The 21,671-nt window shown below is 44.2% G+C and overlaps 1 protein-coding gene across 1 annotated transcript in view; it reads right to left on the reverse strand.

Annotated features, from left to right (window-relative positions):
* The window catches only part of VAPB (VAMP associated protein B and C), a 54,824-nt gene that overhangs the window by 9,043 nt on the left and 24,110 nt on the right, over positions 1-21,671 (reverse strand). Inside the window, exons 2-5 of the mRNA XM_059896490.1 lie at positions 19,141-19,293; positions 6,173-6,276; positions 2,535-2,615; positions 388-564 (exon numbers count right to left, since the gene is read on the reverse strand). Coding sequence (XP_059752473.1) covers positions 388-564; positions 2,535-2,615; positions 6,173-6,276; positions 19,141-19,293 — 515 coding nt within the window. The remainder of the gene's footprint in view (positions 1-387; positions 565-2,534; positions 2,616-6,172; positions 6,277-19,140; positions 19,294-21,671) is intronic.

The following is a 21,671-nucleotide window of genomic DNA, read 5'->3' on the forward strand; positions in this document are numbered from 1 at the left end:
GTCTCCTCACCGCGTTAACAGCAGGATAAGACCGTACTGCCTAGACCTATTTAGGATCCTCATGAATCAGAATTATGCCTGTGTTAAAACACAGTACAGGTCAGTATTTATCCACTTAAAAAAGATTCCCATCCAGTGGGGATGGAGTGGGGTTTGAACATGTGAATTCAAGATAACCACTGCTGTTTTATTTTTAGTCTCAGAACTGAATTTCAATTTACACTAATGGATTGTTTGTTTGTTGTTTTTTTTACGAGGTGACAAGAGTTTATATTGTGCAAATATAAAACAGCTCTACAAATTCAGGGGTCCATCAACTTCCCCACCCAAGATCCCAGTGAAAAAGCCCCTGTTCCCTGTAGATGATCAGAAATAAAACACTGTTACCTTGAACTGCTTGTTCTCTTCCCGCAGCCTCTGAACTTCACTCTGCAGCCGCTTACATTCTTCCATCACCTTCTTAACTTCAGTGTCATCCAAAGAAGAACTCAGAGCTTTAGACACTGTTGGTGTTTCTGTCTTTGATGCAGTTGTGGATATAATTTTATTTATTTCTACATCATGCTGTTCAGAAATAAATGAAAGCCCAAGTGTCACCAACTATGTAATAAAGGACTTTTTTATGCAAAGTAAAGTAGTTCTCAGGAAACACCACACGTGGTAGCGTTTCATCCACACTGTAAAATGTGACATTTACTTTTAAAATGGATCACTTTATCTAGTATCTTAATAATCTAAAGCAACTGCGCTCCAGAAATTATGGATAAGGGCAAATAATGAAGTTCAGCTGACACTAACACTTCAAAGAAAGAGAGAAGGGGCCGTGCATACTGCACTATCAAATTCCTGCCATGCAAAAATTAGCATACTGTAACTGTGCAAGCTCAGGAATTATCAGCCACAAATTACTGTCACCACGAAGATCTGAACACCCCCAGGACTGGCTGAGCGGGGGTGGAAGAAGGCCAGAGGGGACGTAACACAGAGGGCGATTTATTTCACGAACTTAGAAAACTCTGAAGATGGAATGAAGGTGCAGTAAGCTCAGTGTCTACAATATTTCAGTCTGGGGAAGCACCACATTCCTCCATTTCCTCGGCCAAGACTGCGCTGTGACACGCTCTGGAGACCGGCTGGGGATGAATCGGTAAGTGGGGGGAGGGCATGGAAGCACTCAGGTGTGTCGGGAAAATAAAATAACTGGGATCGTTGCCCTGGGGGTTCCATGCAGCAAACTGAAAACTAGGAGCTCTACCCTTCGTCTCCCAAGTGAGAAGAGCGAGGCCCTGAAAGGCAAGACCCCAACATACAGAGCTAATCACCTAGCACAGAGCTAGGACCAGAATACAGATCTCACAGCGTCCACAACTGACCTTCCCAGGACAGAACGTGTAATGGGAAGGGGGAAGGAAAAAAAGAAAAAAAGACCAGTGCCATTCAAACCAACAGGATAATGATAGTGGTCAATTATTGAGTAGAAGGAAAATGCTACGTGGTTTTGACACAAAGCATCAGCATTCCTGGAGATGGCTATGGATAATGTTGAGAAGGTGAGCATTTCTATTTCCCACCTCCAGCTGTTAACAGCCAGGGTGGTTGAATGTTCTGCATGTGTTTTAAACTGTGTTTTTAATACAATTTATTGTAAGTTTTTTGACTAGGTTGAAGGGAGGTCCACGTTAGCATTACAGATACAGTCTTCTCTCTCCAACTGGTCACAAGCCAGGGCCACGACAGGCTTATCCCTTGGGTTTCACACAGAGAAAAGTGAGCTGACAGCTTGGAGGAAGTCGCTCCTTGCCCCCACCAGCTCGGAAAGCAAAGGGGGTGATTCTCAACAGGGGATGATTTTGCCCCAGCAAGGGCACATTTGTCAATATCCGGAGACATTTTTGGTTGTCACAACTAGGGGGTGCTACTGGTATCTAGTGGGCAGAGGTCAAGGATACCGCTACACATCCTACAAGGAACAGGACTGCCCCCACGGCAAAGAATTATCCCACCCAAGCCCAAGTGTTAACAGTGCTGAGGTTGAGAAATCCTACTCTAAAAGCATATTTTGACTGAAGAGGTGGGTGGGGTTCAAGGGGTAGAGAGGTGGTGCTGAGGGAAAGTGTAGACGGGGAAGCCTACAGGCGGCACTTTGTGAAACAACAGAACCTCAGAGCTCACCACCACCTGCCCACCAAGCACCCTGATAAACGGCAAATTATTCCGTTTTGGTCTTATCCACTGTTAAATAGCAACCTGTAACTTTGCCAAGTCAAAGAAGCTCTTTGGAATTTATGACATTTCAACAGCCAACAGGTTGCACTTTTCAAAGGGAAAAAATGTTTCAATTAGCTGTCTTTCTGCAAGTCTCTCAAAGGCAGATTTCATGAAGGCCCACTTATTTGTTAACTTCAGCTTATTTTTTTCTTCATACATCAGAAGGAAAATAATTTGCCAACTTAAATCTTGGTTTTGCGGGAGATGGTATGCAAATAAGCATCAGCTTGCAACATTCAATTACTGTTAACTATAAACATACTTACTGGTTTATCATTTTCTGCTGGCAATTCAAACACACATCTAAGTTTTGAATCCATAAGGTCTTCCGGTTTTGCCTCCTTCCACTAAAACAATTTAAATTTAATAATCAGGATATTATAAAGCTGCTGGAAGAATAATTTTCTTCCTATAACTGACAATTCCAGAAAAATACTCTTAATGAGAAAGCCCTGATGTATATCAAATAAGGAACTTAAGTCTGCTGAGATTTCACTATTTTTAACATGACAAGATTAAATACACTAGCTCTCCCGAATACTTATCACTCTTCACAAACCCCCGTCCTGCCGCCTGACTCCTCAAAGTCCACCAGGGCTCCTCCTGTCGCCCGTCTACGGACAGCACGCGGGACAGAGAAGACCACCTCTGAACCAAGAGGAGTCTTCTAAACTGCAACTGGATGGCCTAAGGACATCTGGGCTCTCCTTAAGAAAACACAACTTACTCCGCAGGGCACATCCTTCTTAAGAGAGAGTAAGCACGCGCTATCTGGGAGTGGTTTTAGAACACTGCCAACTACCAACAGGGCACAAGAACTGGCAGGCCACTCTCTGTGATCACCGCTGTCTGGGCTGACCCCCACTGCCCCAGCCTGCTGGTAGTAACATCTTCCTGACTAAATCCATGTTCTGGGATGATGCACTTCCGGCTTACTCCTCCTCCCCTTGGCAGGGGAGGACAGGAATTCCAGGTGTTCTGATAATTATAGACCAGCAGAGCAGGAAGGCTGCAATACAGAAAAAGGAACGAACTCCCCCACCCTCACCCCAGAACCATGCAGGAGGCAGCGAGAGCAACACAGTACCAAGAGCCAAAAATGGGAAACAGTCTTTATGTCGAACAATAGGGAACCACCAAATAAACCATGGCAGGTACAGTCAATGGAATAGCATGCCATTCAAGGGATACTGAGGAGGGTTTAATTACATGGGGAAAATTCGCAGGATATTAAGTGAAGAAACTACAAGCAATATTTTAAGTCTGTTCCTCTGCGTGCGAGTGCGCGCGCGCACACACACACACACACACGGTGTACTGTGTGCCTGCGTGCGTGTGTCAAAAGAACATCGGGCAAGGATCATCTCTGGGCGCCAAAAATCACCACGTGAAAGACTGCTTGCCGGCAAGCAGGATGTTCATGTGGTCTCCCAGTATCTGATTCCTCTGAGTATCACAGAGTACCTATTAACCACAAGGGGGAAATGTGCTTTGACACTGGGGAGAGCTGGCATTCACCATCTTAACCAAGTAAGCAAACGTAGTGTCACCAAAAGAGGGACAACACAGCATTAAATGCCTTCTGATATGATGCAGCATACATGACACCACCTAGGGAATATTCTTCCCAAAAAAAAAAGAAACAAAACCATTTAACCTGAATTTAATCATGAGGAAATAACTGGACAAACCCAGAATGTGGGATATTCTACACGTCAACTGGCCTGGACTGTAAAAAGGCTGAGGGTGCTCTAGCAGAAGAAAAACTAAAGGCCGTTTTTGGAACAACTGGAAAATGGTGAACATGGGTATGGGTTTCTCGATTAAACATTACTGAATTAACGTTAAGCTTCTTATCTGTGATAATAGGACTGCGGCTATGTAAGAGACTGTCCTTGCCTGAAGCAGTTAGGTGGTGAAGTGTCATGAAGTCTGTGTCTTACAGTCAAGTAGTTCAGCAAAAAAGGAAGTTTATGACAGCAACGAAGCAAACGTGGCAAAATGTTAAACGGTGCATCTTAGTAAAGGTTAGGTGAGTAGGCACTACTATTTTTTCAACTTTCTGTATATCAAAATATAAAGAAAAATATTTTAAAGTAAAGAAAAAGCACAAGGCTCTCATTAACAGTGGTTGGGTTTAGTATAAACAAATTACAGGTCACTTAGTTTTATTTTTGTTCATTTGTATATTTCCAAAATTTCCAAAAATGTACATTTCATATAAAAGAATTTTAACTGTTATAAAAGTTATCATGGAAGTAAAATTCGCCTTTATTGTATATAGAGTGCCTGGCCTATAACAGTGCCCAGATAAAACAGCTGCCAGATGCCAGACACTATGCCAAGTGTTCTACACACACAGCACATTTAATCCCACAACAGCCATGTGAACTAGGTTTTCATTCCCATTTTACACGTGACCAAACCCTCAAGAGAGTTAATGAACATCGCCCAAGGCCACAATGTTTGTAAAAGGCAGAACTCAGCTTCACACCCAAGGCACCCAAGCCCATGCTCTTTTCACCAAGCCATGCAGCAAAAGCCAAACAGAATATATTCTTGGATATCCCATATTTTGCATTTGCCATACATTTCCTTGATCACACAAAGTAACATGAAGTGATACATCATGTTCCAGGAAATAAAAGTAGTGAATGTCTCAACAGTCATTCCTATTCAAAGGAATCTTAAAGGAAGACTACTCTCACTGATCTCTCTGAAACCCCCAAATAGCTAGCTTACCCTTCATTTCCTACCCAGAAGTTAAACATGCATGAAGGTGGTCAGTTATGCTTTTCCAAGATGAAAAGCAGCAGCTGTGTGGTGGCACGGGGACGTGAAGGTAGGCTGTGCATGGAACAGCCCTTAGTATAAAACTTCGAAAGGAAAGCAGCAGTACAGTGTGACCCCTAGCTAACTCAAGTTTGCAGGCATTCCTCGGGTGACTTCAGGCTCTTAGTCTCAGTCGGCAAACTGCCAAGCGGTGAAATGTTGAGGCAGTCCTGGCCTTCTTTTCCAAACTGTGAGGGCTAGACAGTCTGTTCTCACTGGTGCTGTGGATTTCAAGGTTTATCAGTATATTGTGATTCACACTCACAGCACCAGGATGCCTGCTGATTTATTCCAGTGAAACCTTGGGAAAGAACTACCATTATAATCTTCTTCTAGAAAAATCAGTACGAGGGATTGATTTCAGGGCCCCGCCCCCATGGCTACCAAAATCTCAAGACCCTCACATAAAATGCTAGGACCGTTGGCCCCCCATATCCACAGATGCAGAACCCACAGAAATGAAGGGCCAACTGTAGTATATCAATTATTTATTTTATGAAAATGAAGTCATCTTATTTTTACCAAAATTGAGACGGAGTTAAACATGTACTTAAGCGGGGGGGGGGGGGGGGGGGGAATGAAGGAATCTTGGGGAAAACAACAACAACAAAAAACCCAGAATCATGCTTACCAGAACCAAGCATGAAAAAAAAATGCCTAAAGGGTTGAAGGATATTTAGTATTCAACTCTCTCCCATCCCTCTGGGTTCTGGAGGATGGGGAAGATGTGGTAGGAAGGTTCTCTATAATGAAAACTGTCCTTTTCTGTGGGGGGATGGGAGGGGGCTGAAGGGAGAGAATCCTCAGACCATTCAAGACACAATCCACCAGAACAAGGAACTGCTGAAGGAAACCAGATACAAAAGTCAGAAAAGAAGTGTTCTAAAAAGTTACATGAAATGTTAAAATCAAAGTTTTAGAAAAACCATAAAGGCAGTCAAAGCACAAACCTTGAAGGCACCATTCCCCTTTAAAATCAATTTTGACACATTTTGAAATGCATGCACCCACAATTCTGCACCTAATCATTTCTTTTAATTACTGAAAAAAGTAAGAAGCATTCAGTACTTACTACTGCTTCCATATCAGAAGTGTCAGTTGGAGCAAACATAGACTGAACCATAAACTTGTGTTTACTTTTCTCATTGGGATCATAATCGAAAGGCTGTAACATCACTGAGAAAGAAAATATTTCATTAGGAGGGTCAGAGCTTGGTTACCAGCACCCATTTGTTACGTTAATTACTTGTAGTTTGGCTGTAAAGCAGTTTACCAGGATCCTCTCATCTGAGCCTTAAGAAGCCCCAGGTGAAGCGAGCAGGTCAAGATGACCAGCCTCTTCCTCCACTTTGCAGGTCTCAAACCCGAGGTCCAGGAACGTGAAGGGACTTGCCCCAGGTCCGACAGCAGGTCGTGGCAGAGCTAGGACTGGGGCTTAGGACCCAGGTCTTCTGATCCCCAGTCCACTCATCTGCCGCTAGGGCACACGTGACCAGACATCTGCTACGGGCCTTACATCCAGGTCAACCAGGTAGAAACACCTGTGCCTGTTTTGCTCAAGAAGACACATGCAAATGGTCTCTTCAGGAACTAAAACAGAGTAATCCAAGACATCTAAGGAACTGTTTTAGCTTCTCTCTGTCCCATTTCCCACGTCAAAGTCATCAAAGTAATGCTTCAAATGCAATTTTGCCAAGAATGTTAGAGAATTTTCACAACCAGCACCCTCAGAGCATGGAGAAGACACCACCAGCTTATACCCTTTTTCTCCCTAAGAACCTAGGGGAGTCTCACCTAAGGGCCCCCTTGACTGAGCACACCCACTGCGCTGAGGGAGGTGCCGTCCTGTTGCGACTGGCTGCCCTAGGACCTACCGCCCTACCCCATTAAATGACAGCTGCTTTAGAATACAGGTTTTGCTACAAGCCTTTGACTAAACCACACATCTCGTTAAGTTCCCTGAAAACTAACTTTTTCATACACAGGAAAAGCCCGTTGTAGCCCTGACCTTGATAAAGAGCTCCCCGGGACTGACCGTCTCCCTTGGGCCAGAAGCTCAGCTCTGCACTTCAGCTTTATCATTACCTCAAAGGCAGGTAATGTTGTGGAAGTTATTTTGATGGCTGTTTTTCAGACGAAAAAACTGAAGCACAGAAAGGTTAGCTAACCTGCCCAAGGTCACACTGTGGAGGAGTGGACACTCCGACGCAGGTGGTCTGACTGGAAAGCCAGTGCTCATGGGCACCACGAGGGGCTGGCCCTCTGTCCTCTGACAGTGCAAGTCCTGTCCTCCACCAGCACCTCTGCTGCTGGGCACTCAGCAGCGTTCTCTGGCCCTTGAACACACTTGGAACTTCCCAGGTGCTTAAAGCCTCACAATCAACCACCCCCTGCAGCAGAGGAAGGGCACCTACCCTAAGCCCTAGCTTATAAAGGAATCTGGGACTCGACAAAGTGAAGGGACCTGCTCAAGGTCACTGTGCTGGGAAGCAGCAAAACTTCCACAAGCAGCCACGTGCCGTCAGCACCCCTTCAGCCACCATGGACACTCCAATTCGAGACGGGGTCACATCCCGCACCCCAGACCCACCATCACGTATCTCACAGAACCACGCATGATGAGGAAGAGAAATACAAACATCCCCCTCCGTCTCAGAGATGCATGGGTCCTTTCTCTCCTGGGGACAGAGAAAGTCTATCAATATGTTCAGTCTGAGGACCCCAAATCCAAAGTGTGACCATAAGCAGAGAGAACAAAAGGTTGTTTAAAACACAGGACCACTCTACTTGAAATTTTATTCTTGCAGATGTAAAGGCACAGTTCCATCCTGGAAAAGCAGTCCTTGCTGGTGGCCTGGGACCTGGCACGGAGACAACTCTGCCTCTGGCATCACTGAGCTAGCAGGAGCTCTCCTGTGGACAGGCCTGGAACATCACTACACACCTGGGCTTGACATTTAACCTCAGGGACAAATGACCAGATGAGCAGGTCAAAACCATGGACTCTTATTCTGAAGCTAAATTCCCATTGCGTTTTTTCCACCTGCAAGACTGCAGTAAGGAAGAGGCATGTGATAAGAAAGAAGCCAGTGTACCACATGCACTGTGTCCTCCCCGGACAGGAACTGTCACCTTTTTTTGGAGTTGGTCACAGTCTTCAAACTACTATCAGATTAATATTGATTTTAAAAAATTAAAGTGAATTAGGTTTTAAGGATTTCAGATCTCACCTGGCTGTGACAAAATCACGCTCTAGGATTTTTTAGAATTGGAAAGAAAAGAACTTTGTCCTAGACTACACTTAGATTTTCAGTAGGGCACAGCTCTAGTAGAAAAACTGTCTCATCCTTGAGGCTCTGCTTTCCCAGCTGTGAAGCATGGAGGGCTCTGAGGCTGAACGAGGATTCTCTGTAAAGAGCCCAATGCCCAGCAGATGAGAGCAATCAGAGACACTGCTAATTTTCAGAGAAGTTGGCTCTTTAGCTCCAATGACACTGGATCACACACAGAGAATGGATGGGTCCAGAGACCCTAACACAACCCCACATAAAGAGCCCCAGGAAGACCTGCTGTTCCCTTTCCACTCTTCTCCCCCTTCCTCCAGGAGGTACAAGCCAGAAAGAAGGGCTTGGGTTGCAGGCACGTCCTAAAGCAAACTGACCCTTCCTTTTTCTCTCTCTACCTCGCCCCAAGCTCCCATCCCCAATGCCATCGCAATGTCCCAAGAAAGGAAAATAACTTTTACTAGGGCCTAGTACAGACTAGGCACCAAAGAAGGAATATTTTCCTTAGTTCTCCCATCAGTCCTCACAACAGTCATAAAGATGGCCATGTCTTTATGTTCTAGATGAGAAGACAGGGCTTGGAAAGGCTAAGTGGCCTCCCTCGGGTCCCACGGACAGCGTATTAACTGATGGAACCAGAGCTCTGCACTGGCTTTGCGTCCACAGTCCAACTTCCACACCACAGGTTCTCGAAGCGTTACTCGCAGACCTCGAGACCCACCCCTCAGGTGGTCCATAAAGTCAAAACTGCTCATAATAATACCAAGACGTTACATATTACATGCCTTTTCCACTGCATTGACATTCGAAGTGACGATCGGCACAAAAGCAACGGTGGGTGAAACTGCTAGTGCCTGAGCGCAGACTTTACTAAATTCCAACCCTTGACAATGCATCTTAGCACTCTGTACAATGAAATGACAAGTACACATCAAGCATTTCTGCTGCTTTGGGAGAAGCACCTGTGCAACTGTTCAGGTTGTGAGCTCAACTGGACGCTTTCTCATGGAACCATTTACTTGAAAGAACAACCGACAGAAAAACCATGGTTATTCACACCTGGGTATATGGCAGATATTTTCCTGAAAAATGAATGAAGTGAGCCTGTCACTTTAAGGAAAACAACTTATATTTGTTGCCAGTGATAAAAACCAGGCATTCAAACAAAAGTTAGAATACTGGAAAACCTCTCTCTGCCACCAAGAGCTTCACAGTTTCCTAAAGATTTAAGGACTTTTCCAATGAGATCAGTGGGAATAGTAACGAATGTACTTTTTTGATACTGTATAATGAAATGTCAACAGTTGGAAGATCTGTATAACTCAGCTAGCATAATATTACCAAAGCCATCAAGTGCAAGAGAAACCAATACATTTTAGTGAAACAAAGTTCAAACGGCTCACTGACAGGGTGTCAGATTCTACACTGTACTAAACTTTAAGAAAGTGTCACTTGTCAAGTTTCGGTATAGTATCAAAGAATAATGTCTGTATTACCTGAAAAGGCTATTAAAAATACTCTTTCCTTTTCCAATACATATCTGTGGTAAAGGTGGTTTTACTTCATATATATTCACTAAAACAACACATTATAACAGACTGAAATGCAAACGCCAATTGAGAGAATCCAGCCTGTCTTCTATTTGGCCAGAAATCAAGGAGATTTGCAAAACATACTGAATAAAGCCATAATTTTTTTGAAAAGTTATTTTCCACTAAAAATGTTACTGTTTGCATAACTGTATTTATTAAAGTTGTTACTAAAGAATACTTTTTAAATTTCTCAGTTTAATTTGCAATACAATAAATATTGATACAACCCACAAATCAAAAAAAGCTCTTTTGGTCATTTATTTCTAAGAGTGTAAAGGGGCCCTGAGACCAAAAGGTCTGACCACCGTTATTCTACATCAAGCTGTCTCGCAGGCCTCTCGAGGAGGAAAATGCTCTGGTTACTCATTCAAGTGAAGGCACTGGTGGCTATGTGTAGTCCCCTTCTTGCGAGAATGTGCAGTTTGAAAGAGAAAGCAGCCTCACACAAACCAAGTCTTGAGTCCCGTATGTACCCAGGCCTCGGGCGGAGACAGAAGCACACGCGCACGTGCACGTGTCCCTTACAGGGAGGGGACTGGGGTTCCCTGGGCTCCACTAACCAAACCACCCTGCAACCTCTTGCTCCACCTCTGGAGAAGGGCGCTGTCTGAGACCCCCTGCCACCCTCGGACCTTGCAGGTGGCATCAGCCCAACTCCAGGCCTAGAGCACGCTACCTGCCGAGTCGCCAGAGTGCAGAGCTAGAAGACCCTCAAGAGGATGTAACTGACATTTAGACCTCCGAGCTCAACAAGAATGTAAGCACACAAAGAAGTGGGTACTGGTGGTAACTAATCACCTTACAGGAGCACTGGACACAGCAGAGGTGGCAGGTCAAACACCCCTTCTGCAAAGGCAGGGACTCATGAAATAGAAACACAGATGCCCGATGCACTGGTGAGACTGGCAAGGTGAAAACTTTAAGCTGAGTGAAAATGGTGGCCGCTGGTGAACTTCAGGAAGCGCGGGGTGTGAGACGGGTGCTCGGCCCCTCCCCTCTGCAGCAACTCTCCTTCCACCTAGAGCAGTAGGTGGAAAGAAGGCGTTTGCCACCTACCATCGCTCCTTCCTTGTGGGCTCCCCAATCAGCGTGCAAGAGGGAGGAGGTCAAGTGGCACCGAGACTTTGTGAAATTTCATAAACCCTCGCTGGGCCTCAGCAGCTGCACCCTGCTGAACTAACACAGCCCCCAACTCATGTCCAAAAGTTTGTATTTCTCAGCTACGATCATCTCATGTCGAATTCAATTTGTTATACCCTATTAGCTGGAACTTTACGAGAACATGACAGAATAAATGTTGTTAAACGTTTGTTCTTTCAGCTGCATACATGCAAATTGTGACAGAAATTATGTACTTTTTTCCATGACAGGCTATAAAAGAGTGTCCCATTAACTTAATTTATTTCACTTGAATATCAGAGACACTGATGATAAAACCCTCTTAAATGAACCATCTATCCTACTTTTAAAATGTATTGCTGATACTACACTAAAAAGAAGCCTGTTACCAGGAGACGGCCTGGAGACCAGGTCACCACTCACCAGCATTAACGCTTTGTGATACAATGTCTGCTATACTGCAGACTGCGAAAGTGGGATCCTGTTAGGAAAGGGCCTTCATGGTCATAAAACACTGGATCAATAAGATAAGACTTTCTTCAGAAGAAATGCAGAATATATGCTGCTTACCACACACACACACACACACACACACACACACACACACACACCCTCGGAGAAATGACTTGATTAAATGTGGCATAAAAGCTTATGAGAACCCGAGCAAGTCACAGATCATTTTCATCTGCAGCATAATGGCAACAGAGCAAATGAATAAAAATCTAACAAGCACCTCGACACACACTTTATTATTTTTTTAATCTCAGAATTTTATCTTTAAAATGTCCCTCTCCTTGCTCACATGACCGCGATCTCAGCTCAGCCCCACCCCCCAACATCTAAGTTTCTCCAGCTAGATGTCCCCGCCTCCTCCCGGTCTCTCTCAGACAAGCTGCCCCGCATAGCCCTGTAACGCTACAGATTTAATCTCCCCCTAAACACCCTACTCACCATCACTATATTCCTCCGACCAAAAACCCACTACAAAAAAGCCTATTTCCCAAGTGAAAAACAATCAATTCAAGTCCACAGCCTGGTTCTCTCAGTTTACTGATATGATCCAACAATAGGCTTCCCTGCTGGTCCAACAGGTGTGCACATGGTGCTGGCCACACCCCCGCACGCAGGTATTCTCCTGTCGTTACCCAAGTCTCCTCTTGTCATGTTGGGCCTAGGAGGCTTGCACATCCCTCTCGGTCCCCCTGCCCTACTCACATCTCAGTATGTCACACCTCCCCGGCTTCCTCTGACTCTGAACCTGCCACTAGTCTGACTCTGTCATGAGGGGGTCTCCAGCTTCAGCGTGCGTCAGACCCACCTGGAGTGCTTGTTAAAACACAGGTGGCAGGGTCCCACCTCCAGTTTCTGATTCAACAGGTGGGGCTGAGAACACGTATTTCTAACCTGTTCCCAGCTGCTGAGGCTGGGCCAGGCGCCCTACCTGGAGAACACGTGCTGCACGACGCCTCCCCACGCCGCAGCTCCTACTGGAATGCTATTTCACTCTCTCATTCTTCCTGGGGATCGTATTCTATCAGCGGACACTACTGATACAGAGCTCTCCCCACATGTTCGCCTTTTCTACCCAATTAAGCTGAGACCAGGACTTCATGCTTTGCTACCTCACATTCTGGGAACTAACCTGCAGCTTTCCACTGGTTGAAGAGTATGCCCCTTCTTCCCTTCCAACATTCAAAGCCCTCCAGAATCACGCTCCCTCCAGAAATCTCCCTGGGCAGCACAGAGAGAGGAAACCCTCTTTAATCCTCAACCAGCTGTCTTCTCTTCCGCCCCACTTCCCAGAGCCACTCACTCTTCATCTCGTGGTTTAAGACAGTGGTTTCCAATCCTCTCATCACCACTGCGCTCTCTCACTCTCTGTCTTTGCTTTCATGCCTCTGTCAGAAGACTGTTCTCTACTAAACTGCATTTACAATGCCACTGCTCCACTTTTTTGAAACTAATCAGAGAGAAACCAGAACTCTGCCATCAGCTTATGATAACCAGTATTCCACAGTGAGGTGACAGAATTCTAGCCTAAAGCAAAGCGGACATTTTAGTTAGACTGGGTGCCCTTATCATGAGTAAATTTATTATTTCCTTTAGGATGCTCAAAATGTTGAAAACATGACTACTTTCCTGGACCTCTGCCTATTCAGGGACCCATGGATGGAACTAAGAGTCTAGAGGGTAAATAATTAATTGTATCTATTTATAAATTAGTTGACATTGAATTGTCTTTGTGTTCTCTACAGGATTTTCCAGTTCAGTATAGCCCATCTTAGATAACAAACTCCTCAGAGTCTCATTAATTTATTTGTGCAGAATTTACAGTACAAATGTACCCCAGTATCACTGGAAAATGAGGTGTGCCATATACAAGCACTGGCCAAAGAACATGGCTGACTCACTCTTTTTTGTAAATATCTTTTAAAATGCACATCTTTTTTCAAAGCTCCAACACACTTTCCTATCTCCATTAACACTTTATACTGGAATACCACACAGCCTTTCCTGAGTACTCTCGTGATTATCAACATCCATTACACGCTACCTTAATATGACCCACAAGCGAGGTCTCTTGGGACTGATCCACTGCACAGGGAGAATGGTCTGCCCTGAGGCTTAGGCAATTCCAGATCCCTACTGTTCTCTCTCCCGTCCTTGTTCTTTGAGGTGTTCCTGTCCAGGCCTTCACTGTGGCCACCGCTCGCAGCCCTTGCCCTTCACTCTGGCCTGTGATGGGCTGGACATCAGAACAGGGTTAACAGAGAGTCTAAGGTAAGAGTATAAACAGGAGAGTCAAGACTAGGGAGCCTAAGTGTATAAATGTGCAAGGTGCCGTAACCAGGGAAAGGAACGTGACTTCTGGCTGCTCCGAAGTCACGCTTGGTTTTTGCTCCTCAGCCACGCTGCAGGAGCTGAAGCTACCTTCAGCTGAGTGAGGGGTACTGAATGTTCTTGGATAAGTCCTCTTGCTCATGATCTTTGAAAAATGTAAAGAATAAGGAAATTGTGTTACACTCATAAAAAGTGAAACAAAGGGTTCTCCTTAAGAAACTTAAATATTACAGTAAACTTTAAAAAAAATCTTTAAAAGCACGATTAAGCTTAATTACTGTTGGGAATTTCCCCCTTTTTTTTAAAACCAGAATCTCATCTGGTGAAAAAGATTAAAGACATCTTTTAAGTATGAATGTGAGTTGTTCTTATCTGAGAGTCATAAAGCTGGTTCATGAAAACCACTTATAAAAAGGTTCTGTTTATCAGAGACTTCCAAAGCAAACGATCAAACGAAGAAGAATGTGGCTGTTAAGATGCCCAAACCTCCAAATTTAGCTCCCACTATCAGCACTTGGCAGATGAATCCCTGACTTCCTTCTCTAAGGGCGGTGCACTTATACTCGGACGCTAATCACCTAAAAGCTGCAACCCAAGGCTGGCTGGTCCAGGGCAAGCAAGCAGCTCCTTTAAACTCAGTCAGCAAAATCTTAAAAGGATTAATTATCAATTGCAGTACTACCCAATTACATTAATTGACCAATGTTTCCATCCAAGAAGAGTTGCTGATATTCATTCTCTGTCCTCGGTATTTTACTGGAAGAACTTTATGCTTTAAATGTGATTGAAATAAGTGCTGAAAAGGGCTATATGTCAGGAATAAACACTGCTCCTTAATTCTTTGAATTTTCATTTAAAACACAGATTCAGACACTAGAAGATTTGTGTTTGTTTGTCGTTAATCCATTTTCAATTCCCAGGGTACACTTAGTAAAGTGTATCTGTACCTAAATACTGGTATCTTTAATGACTCTTTCCAATGCCCCCCCCCCAAACAGATATTTTGCATTTCTAATTTCCTTGGTACAAAGGCAACCAATATGCATAACTGAACTGCAAATGGAAGCGTGCTTGCTACTTTAGTGAAATTAGAATTCAGTGAAGGTTATAAAAATATTAAACTTAATATCATATTACAGGAAGCGTAAGTATTTTTGATAGGCCCATAATTTTACCACTTCACCTGCTGTATCCGCTGGCAAACATGGTTTGGAATATTAATGGAAAACTCCCTCATTATTAAACTGCAGTATTAAAAAAAAAAATCCACAACCACTAACAGCTTACCACAAAGACATTTTCAGAAATTATCTACCTTCAAAATATTTTCCCACCAGACAGTTCAGAAAACAGATTTAATTTTGTAAAGCTAGAACAAATGGAGAGACCCCCCACTGCTTCAAACAATTCATTAATTCAAAAAGTTCTATTTTCCTTGCATCTAAAATCTCTAGAGGAAAAAATCCAATCTCCTCTTCTCCAATCTCCATTTAAGTGTGCCTATTTTGCTGAGGTCCAGATTTGAATAATTCAAAACCGTCTCTAGCAGATGGTGTGTATCAAGGGGCAAGGGGCCAAAACCATGGCATTCTGGGCCAATTAATGCAAACACAAAGCAGCCAGCACCCTCCCACCTACTGCCTGCCTCATCCAATAGGCACAGATCCCAGAAGGGGCTGTCAGAAAGAGATGCAAGGAGCACCTACCTAAAGGACAAAGAAAAGGAGTCAATCAGAGGCCCGAGTGACCGGATCTCAAAACACCCCTTTGCGAAGTCCACATGTTTTCACCTACCGACACAAGAAGTTTAGGTTATACCTGTTTCCAACTGTAACTTTACCACCTGAGTTTATAAAAGAGTTGTTGTTTTTTTTTTTTAAGGACCCAATGAGTGATGTGCCATCTTCTGAAGAAAATACATGACAGGTCAGCGTCTGGACTTTTGATGCATAATGTAAGGTCCTGTGAATAACAGATTAAGCTGACAGCTGAGAAGAGTTTCACAGGGTGTGTCTGAAAGACATCTGACAGCCAGAAAGTCTCAATCCCTCATCAAAACCATGATTTGTGTGCCTTCAAACCTCAGTCTCTCTTGCCAGCTCCATGGGCAGATACCATCCTCCTCCTCCTCCTCCTCCTCTTTCCCTTCCTCCTTGCCCCCCTCTCTCAAAGAACGATTTATAACCTTTCCTATCAGCTAGCACATCCCAAGGGTTTTCAGAAATGGGAAAAAAATAATGTACTAGTCATGTCCTTTTCAGGTATGCTGTGACATTCTGTGTGGTAGGCAGGGCAATGCTGGTAGTAGTTTCAGTTGATTTGATGACCTCCTTTTTATAGATTGTATTTGAAAATTTACTAGTGACTTTTCACTATAAAACAAATGCATATTATAGAAAGAAGAAAAACAAAAATTCCTTCTTAAATTAGAATTAGAAAAATTTCATAAGTTAGTAAAATGTATAGAATTGATTTATTTCTAAAAAGGCAATTCAAATATGTACGATCCACCTTCAAAAGAAACTAGCCAGTTTTTGTCAAAGCTAGTGGAAGAAAAATGCAATCCCACTCTTGTACCACACTTCCCGTTAAAATTCTTCAGCACTGGTAAATACTCTGTGAGGCGGATACCATTCTCTCCACCTTATCAATGAGAAAACTAGAACCTAGAGTGGTTAGAGTATTGGCAAAGATCAGCCGACAGGTGAAACAGCAGGGTTGGGCTTCCTGTTCAGGTTTCCGAACCCCAGATCTAATGATCTGAGTAGAGTGGGTGCAACCAAGCTCGGCCACTCTCGCAGGCGGGAGAAGGGAAGGCTGGCCTCTGAGCCCTCTGCACTGCGCGTCTGCTGGGCTCCTCCTTCCCCTGAGGACAGTCTCTCACCCGCAGGAACCCGGGAACTCCACGTCCTCACCTAGATGCCATCACGTGGCTGCATTTTAACAGGACCCTTGGAAAAGTGCAGTGCTTTTACCCCAAGACATGAGTGTCTAATGATACAGTGGCCCCTGAGCACGGAAAACGACAGCCAGTGGAGGCTGGCCTCCTCTGCCGACTGATGAGGCTGTCCCGAAAACGCAGTACAACCCGGCTCTACCCAGGTGCGCCCCAAGCACTGAGACCCGTACACAGCAAATAAAAACAAAGGAGCCCTTTCTCACGCGTAAACATAATCTTGTCTCGTTAGGAGGAAGGCCTGCAGACACATGGACATTTTGTTATTCAGTGGCTTCTTTCCCCAAGTACGTGACATTTTGAGAGCCAAGGTACTTTGTTCTACATTCATTTGTAAGTGGGGCCATCCCCTCACACTGCTGAGGCAGTTTAGTGTCACCAAAGAGCCACTGGATCAGGACAGACACCTGGCTTCAAATACTAGCTCGGCCACTAATCACCCATGTGCCTGTAGGTGTTCACGCCCACTCTCTGAACCTTACCTTCTTATCTGCAAAAGGAAGGCCACAACCACAAAATCTTGGTCTTCCTTAAGGAGGCAAACATAAATCGAAACAAATGCCCAGGGTTAGTTATTACTTTAAAAAAACATTCCTCTGATGGGGGAGGGGTGAATCTTTCTGAAAGAGATACACATATACTCACACACGTTTATACTTCATATTGGAAAGCACACCTACACTGTACAACTGCCTGTTGAGACTATTCAGAAAACGATGTTGCTGCCCCATGTTTACCGTGAAAACTTCTAAGTCTCATCTACTGACAACCTTACTCAAATTTGACATGGGCAAGGAAATCAAGAGGTAAAAAAGAAGTCAATTTTAAAAAGGGAATAAAAGATATCAGCTGCCCTTGATTTCAGCGGAAAAACTGAAACCATACGGATCCAAGGAACACCGAAAGGCCAACATCCTGGGCCCCTTCCTCTCCCAGCATGCTGCAGTTCAGAGAGTCTGGGCATCAGAGCCAAACAGGATGGTCCACATCTTGGCTCTATCACTGGCCAGCTTTGTGAGCCTGTGGCCACCGGCCTCCTTCTTAGTACAATGGGGTAACAGTGCATTCTGCACAGGGCAGATAACAGAAATTACATGAGATAACATGTGTGCAGGCCCAGCACAGAGGAGACCCTCAGTAAATGCTGGCTGCCACCCTCCTGATTTCTCCCGGATAATAACCCGATGCGAGAGTCCAAATCAGGTCTTGCAGCCTCAGAGACAAACACACAAGGGGACAGCTGGTGTGGGCGCACCATAATGAGAGAGACCAATGGATGCAGGGAACAAGAGTTTGCAGAAATGATCAGATAATGAAACACCTTATATCTTTCCAAAGAGGTGAGTCATTTTCTTTTAGGTGTCAAATGAATAGCCAAATGTATCACAATCAAAATCTGTCATGAAAAAAGCCAGCCAGGTACCCATTTCAAATGAGTAGTAGCTTCTAATGATGCAGAACCTTCTGTGACAGTCTCCTGATACTTAAAGGATTAACACACACTCCCCCAGAGCTCCTCCACAAATACAAAAAGCACTGTTGGATCCAGAAGTTCTAATGAGCTAAAAGTTTATTCCATTTCTAAAATACATTTAAACTCAAACCCATCACTTACATCTCCTTAATTCTGAAATCCAATTCTCAATTTGGGCACTCTACCAGCATCTTTTCAAAATTTGAACTTTGGAAAATATATGCCCTCTCAGACAGAAGGGGAAAAAACCCATCAGACATGCACAAAACTTGCACCCTTGAATATATTCCAATTTCCTCAGCCTTCATCTCCCTTACCCTTTCACAATCAGTAAAGTGCAGTTACCAATCACTGGAAATGACATGAGCTTAATGTCAGAAATCATTTAGCTTAAATAAGAAAATAACTCCATTTAGCTTTCTCCCACAAAGTAAAATTAAGTTTGTTTAGCCCTTTTTTATTTACTGCCAAAGGGCAGATTTAATTTCAAGGGAGTGAAAACCAAACTTATTCTGAAGCAAAGTCTGAAGTTACCACTTTAATTTTGCTCTATTGAGGCACGAAGGCCGTAAGCATTAAACTAAAGAGACTTTAATTATGGAAGAACAACAGGTGAGTGGGACCCACAGAGCTTTTTAATCAGAGGGCGGGGGCTTGTGGGGGAGAAAACGACCATATTATTTTGCTATACTGCACATACAAGCTTTAAGAGATCCCACTACTTCTAGGGGGCCTTTTTAGCCCACCCTGTTGGCCTTCATTCTCAGAACTTACCAGATACGTTAATAGAGGCCCCTGCATCAATGATCCCACTGTTGGGCCTCACGCAGTACCTACGTGGTGCCGTGGTCTTCACTTTAAAACACACATTTCGGTCTGTCGGGTTGCCAAGCTTTAGGTTGGTGGTGACAACGTCGGTGAAGGGACCTGTGGAATGAGACAAGAGACTGATTGGGGATCTCAGGAGGATCGTTTAGAAGAAAGACTGATTTATGGTCTGGGGTCGGGAGGGATGTGGAATATGGTTAATCCCAAACCATCTCATTATGATGGACAGGAGAGACCGGCTGAGGCTGACGCACTGACAGTAAGAGCTAACATTCACCAGGTTCTCGCCACGCCACCAGGCACCTGGCCTAGTGCGTGTTCTAGCATACAGTATCTCCGTGACACCTCCCAACTTCATGATTACTGCCAGAGGAGAAAACTGAGGCTCAGGAAGACACACTACTTGTCTAAAGTTTTCATGCTAGTTAGCGGTAGTTCGGATCTGTAACCAGGCAGCCTGAATCCAAGGCCAGTTCTTAACCTATGCTGAACACTGATTTCCGCAATAACAAGATGAAATCTAACAGGGAGAATGTAAAGGACTAGACCTGGGTCCAAAACGATTATCAACGGCAGAGCGTGCCGATAGTGGTAGAGATGCAGGAAGCACGTCGAGGTGTTAACGGTCTACCCACACGAACCGCCCCCCAGCAGCACAGCGTCGCTGCGGAAGAGCGAACGGCACCGGCGGTCACAGCCAAGTTCAGCGTCCTGCTGGGCAGCCCACACCGGAAACGCCACGTCCCGTGCTAACTGCCCAGGGCACCAGGAAGACGGAAACAAAGTGCCCTGAGGGTATTTTTTATGATGATTATTTATTCATTTTCTACTTTATTAGATTTTTTAATTAAAAAAGTAAAACATGCTTCTTAAAACAAGCCAAATAATAAAGGATGTATAAAGAGGAAGTTAATAAGCTTTCCCTTGTCCCCTGAGGTAACTAATATTCACAATATGGGAGATCTTTCCACATCACGTATGCTTACACAAGCAGTACACACATACATGAGTGAGGAGGGGGATTAACAAAAATGGGATCATACCATTTACATTACTCTGAAACGTCTCCAACACCTGACCACTAGGGTTTATCAAGAAGTCGGGGGGCGGGGGGGGGGTGAACTACAAGGTCTCTTAGGTCCTCTTCAACCCCTTTTCAAATTCACATCTTTTCACTATGTAAATCAATGATGTCTTTGTGTTTCCTCCAGGCAAGCTCTTTACCCCATCTCTACATTCACAAGGAAGAAAGAGGTGGGGTAGGGAGGTGTGTGTGCGCCTGTGTTCACAAACTAAGGCACACACGAAGTTGGTTCATGTGCTCCCTAAGAAGATCCACAACCAAGACGTTTAAATCTGCGCCTTGAAAATTTTTCAATGAGACTCTAAGCTCCTGAGGACAAGAATGATACCTTACCAGTTTCTATGTCTCCAGCACTGTGCCTGGCATGCGGTAAAGGGGTGTGTGTGGAGAGAGGGGGTGGGGAGACAGACAGAGACAGAGACAGAGAGAGAGACTGACTGAGAGTCACTCACCAAGGAGGAAAGTACCTCGTAGCAAAATTAAAATCTCAGGCTGCTTTCTCGCCTCTGGAGGTGCTCTGGGCATGAAAAATCAATCTGATATGGGCTTAACAAATATAAATTAAGAAATCAATAACGGCAAAAAGAAAGAAAAGGGACTCAATTCCAATAAAATAAACTACAGCCAGTTCTGCTAGAAAGCTTATTTTGAAAACGTGAATCTGTTTCAATGTGATTGATGTGCATATTATGGGGACAATCTGAGCATAAAATGAATTTCACATTTGCTTATGTGTGATTTTGTCTGCAAGAAACGCTAAGTGATCACAGAAAACTGCACCCAGCTGCACCGAGTGGCACAGAAATACACAAAATACACAACTACACACACCTCAATCACCCACCAGCACCTCCGTTCACCGTGTGGGACAGGGGCCACACCCATCCTCACCTGGTGTCACCTTCCCTGTGATTTCAGGTAACCCTCCTTCCTCCATTTCAGTACCTCACAAACTGCAACTCTTCCAACGCCCACTTCCACAGGCAAACTTCAGGTCTTTTTCAAGGTAAAGTGCCATATTTATTATAGTGTGTATATATTTCCGAGCCATTTAATGTGTGCAAAACTGTGCTTCTGCTTGTATTAGGTTCCTATCTTTGTGTGTGCATGACCAACAAAGTTTTTGAGTGTTATGCACCTAATCTCATTTCCTCCTCTTAAGTCCTATGGTTTTTACTGTGCTATTTTGTATAGGATGGCGATTTTTAGGAACGCATATGCTGCATTACAGCAGGACTGATTATACTACTAGATTATCTATTGTTTTGTAGTTTCTTATACTAAAAGCTATTCCCATTCTTTGAGCAATGACACCTTCAAGAATGAAATGCCTAGGGAATTCCCCGGTGGTCCAGCGGTTAGGACCCCACGCTTTCACTGCCAAGGGCAAGGG

This window comes from Balaenoptera ricei, chromosome 15 (assembly GCF_028023285.1).
Source record: "Balaenoptera ricei isolate mBalRic1 chromosome 15, mBalRic1.hap2, whole genome shotgun sequence".
NCBI lineage: Eukaryota > Metazoa > Chordata > Mammalia > Artiodactyla > Balaenopteridae > Balaenoptera > Balaenoptera ricei.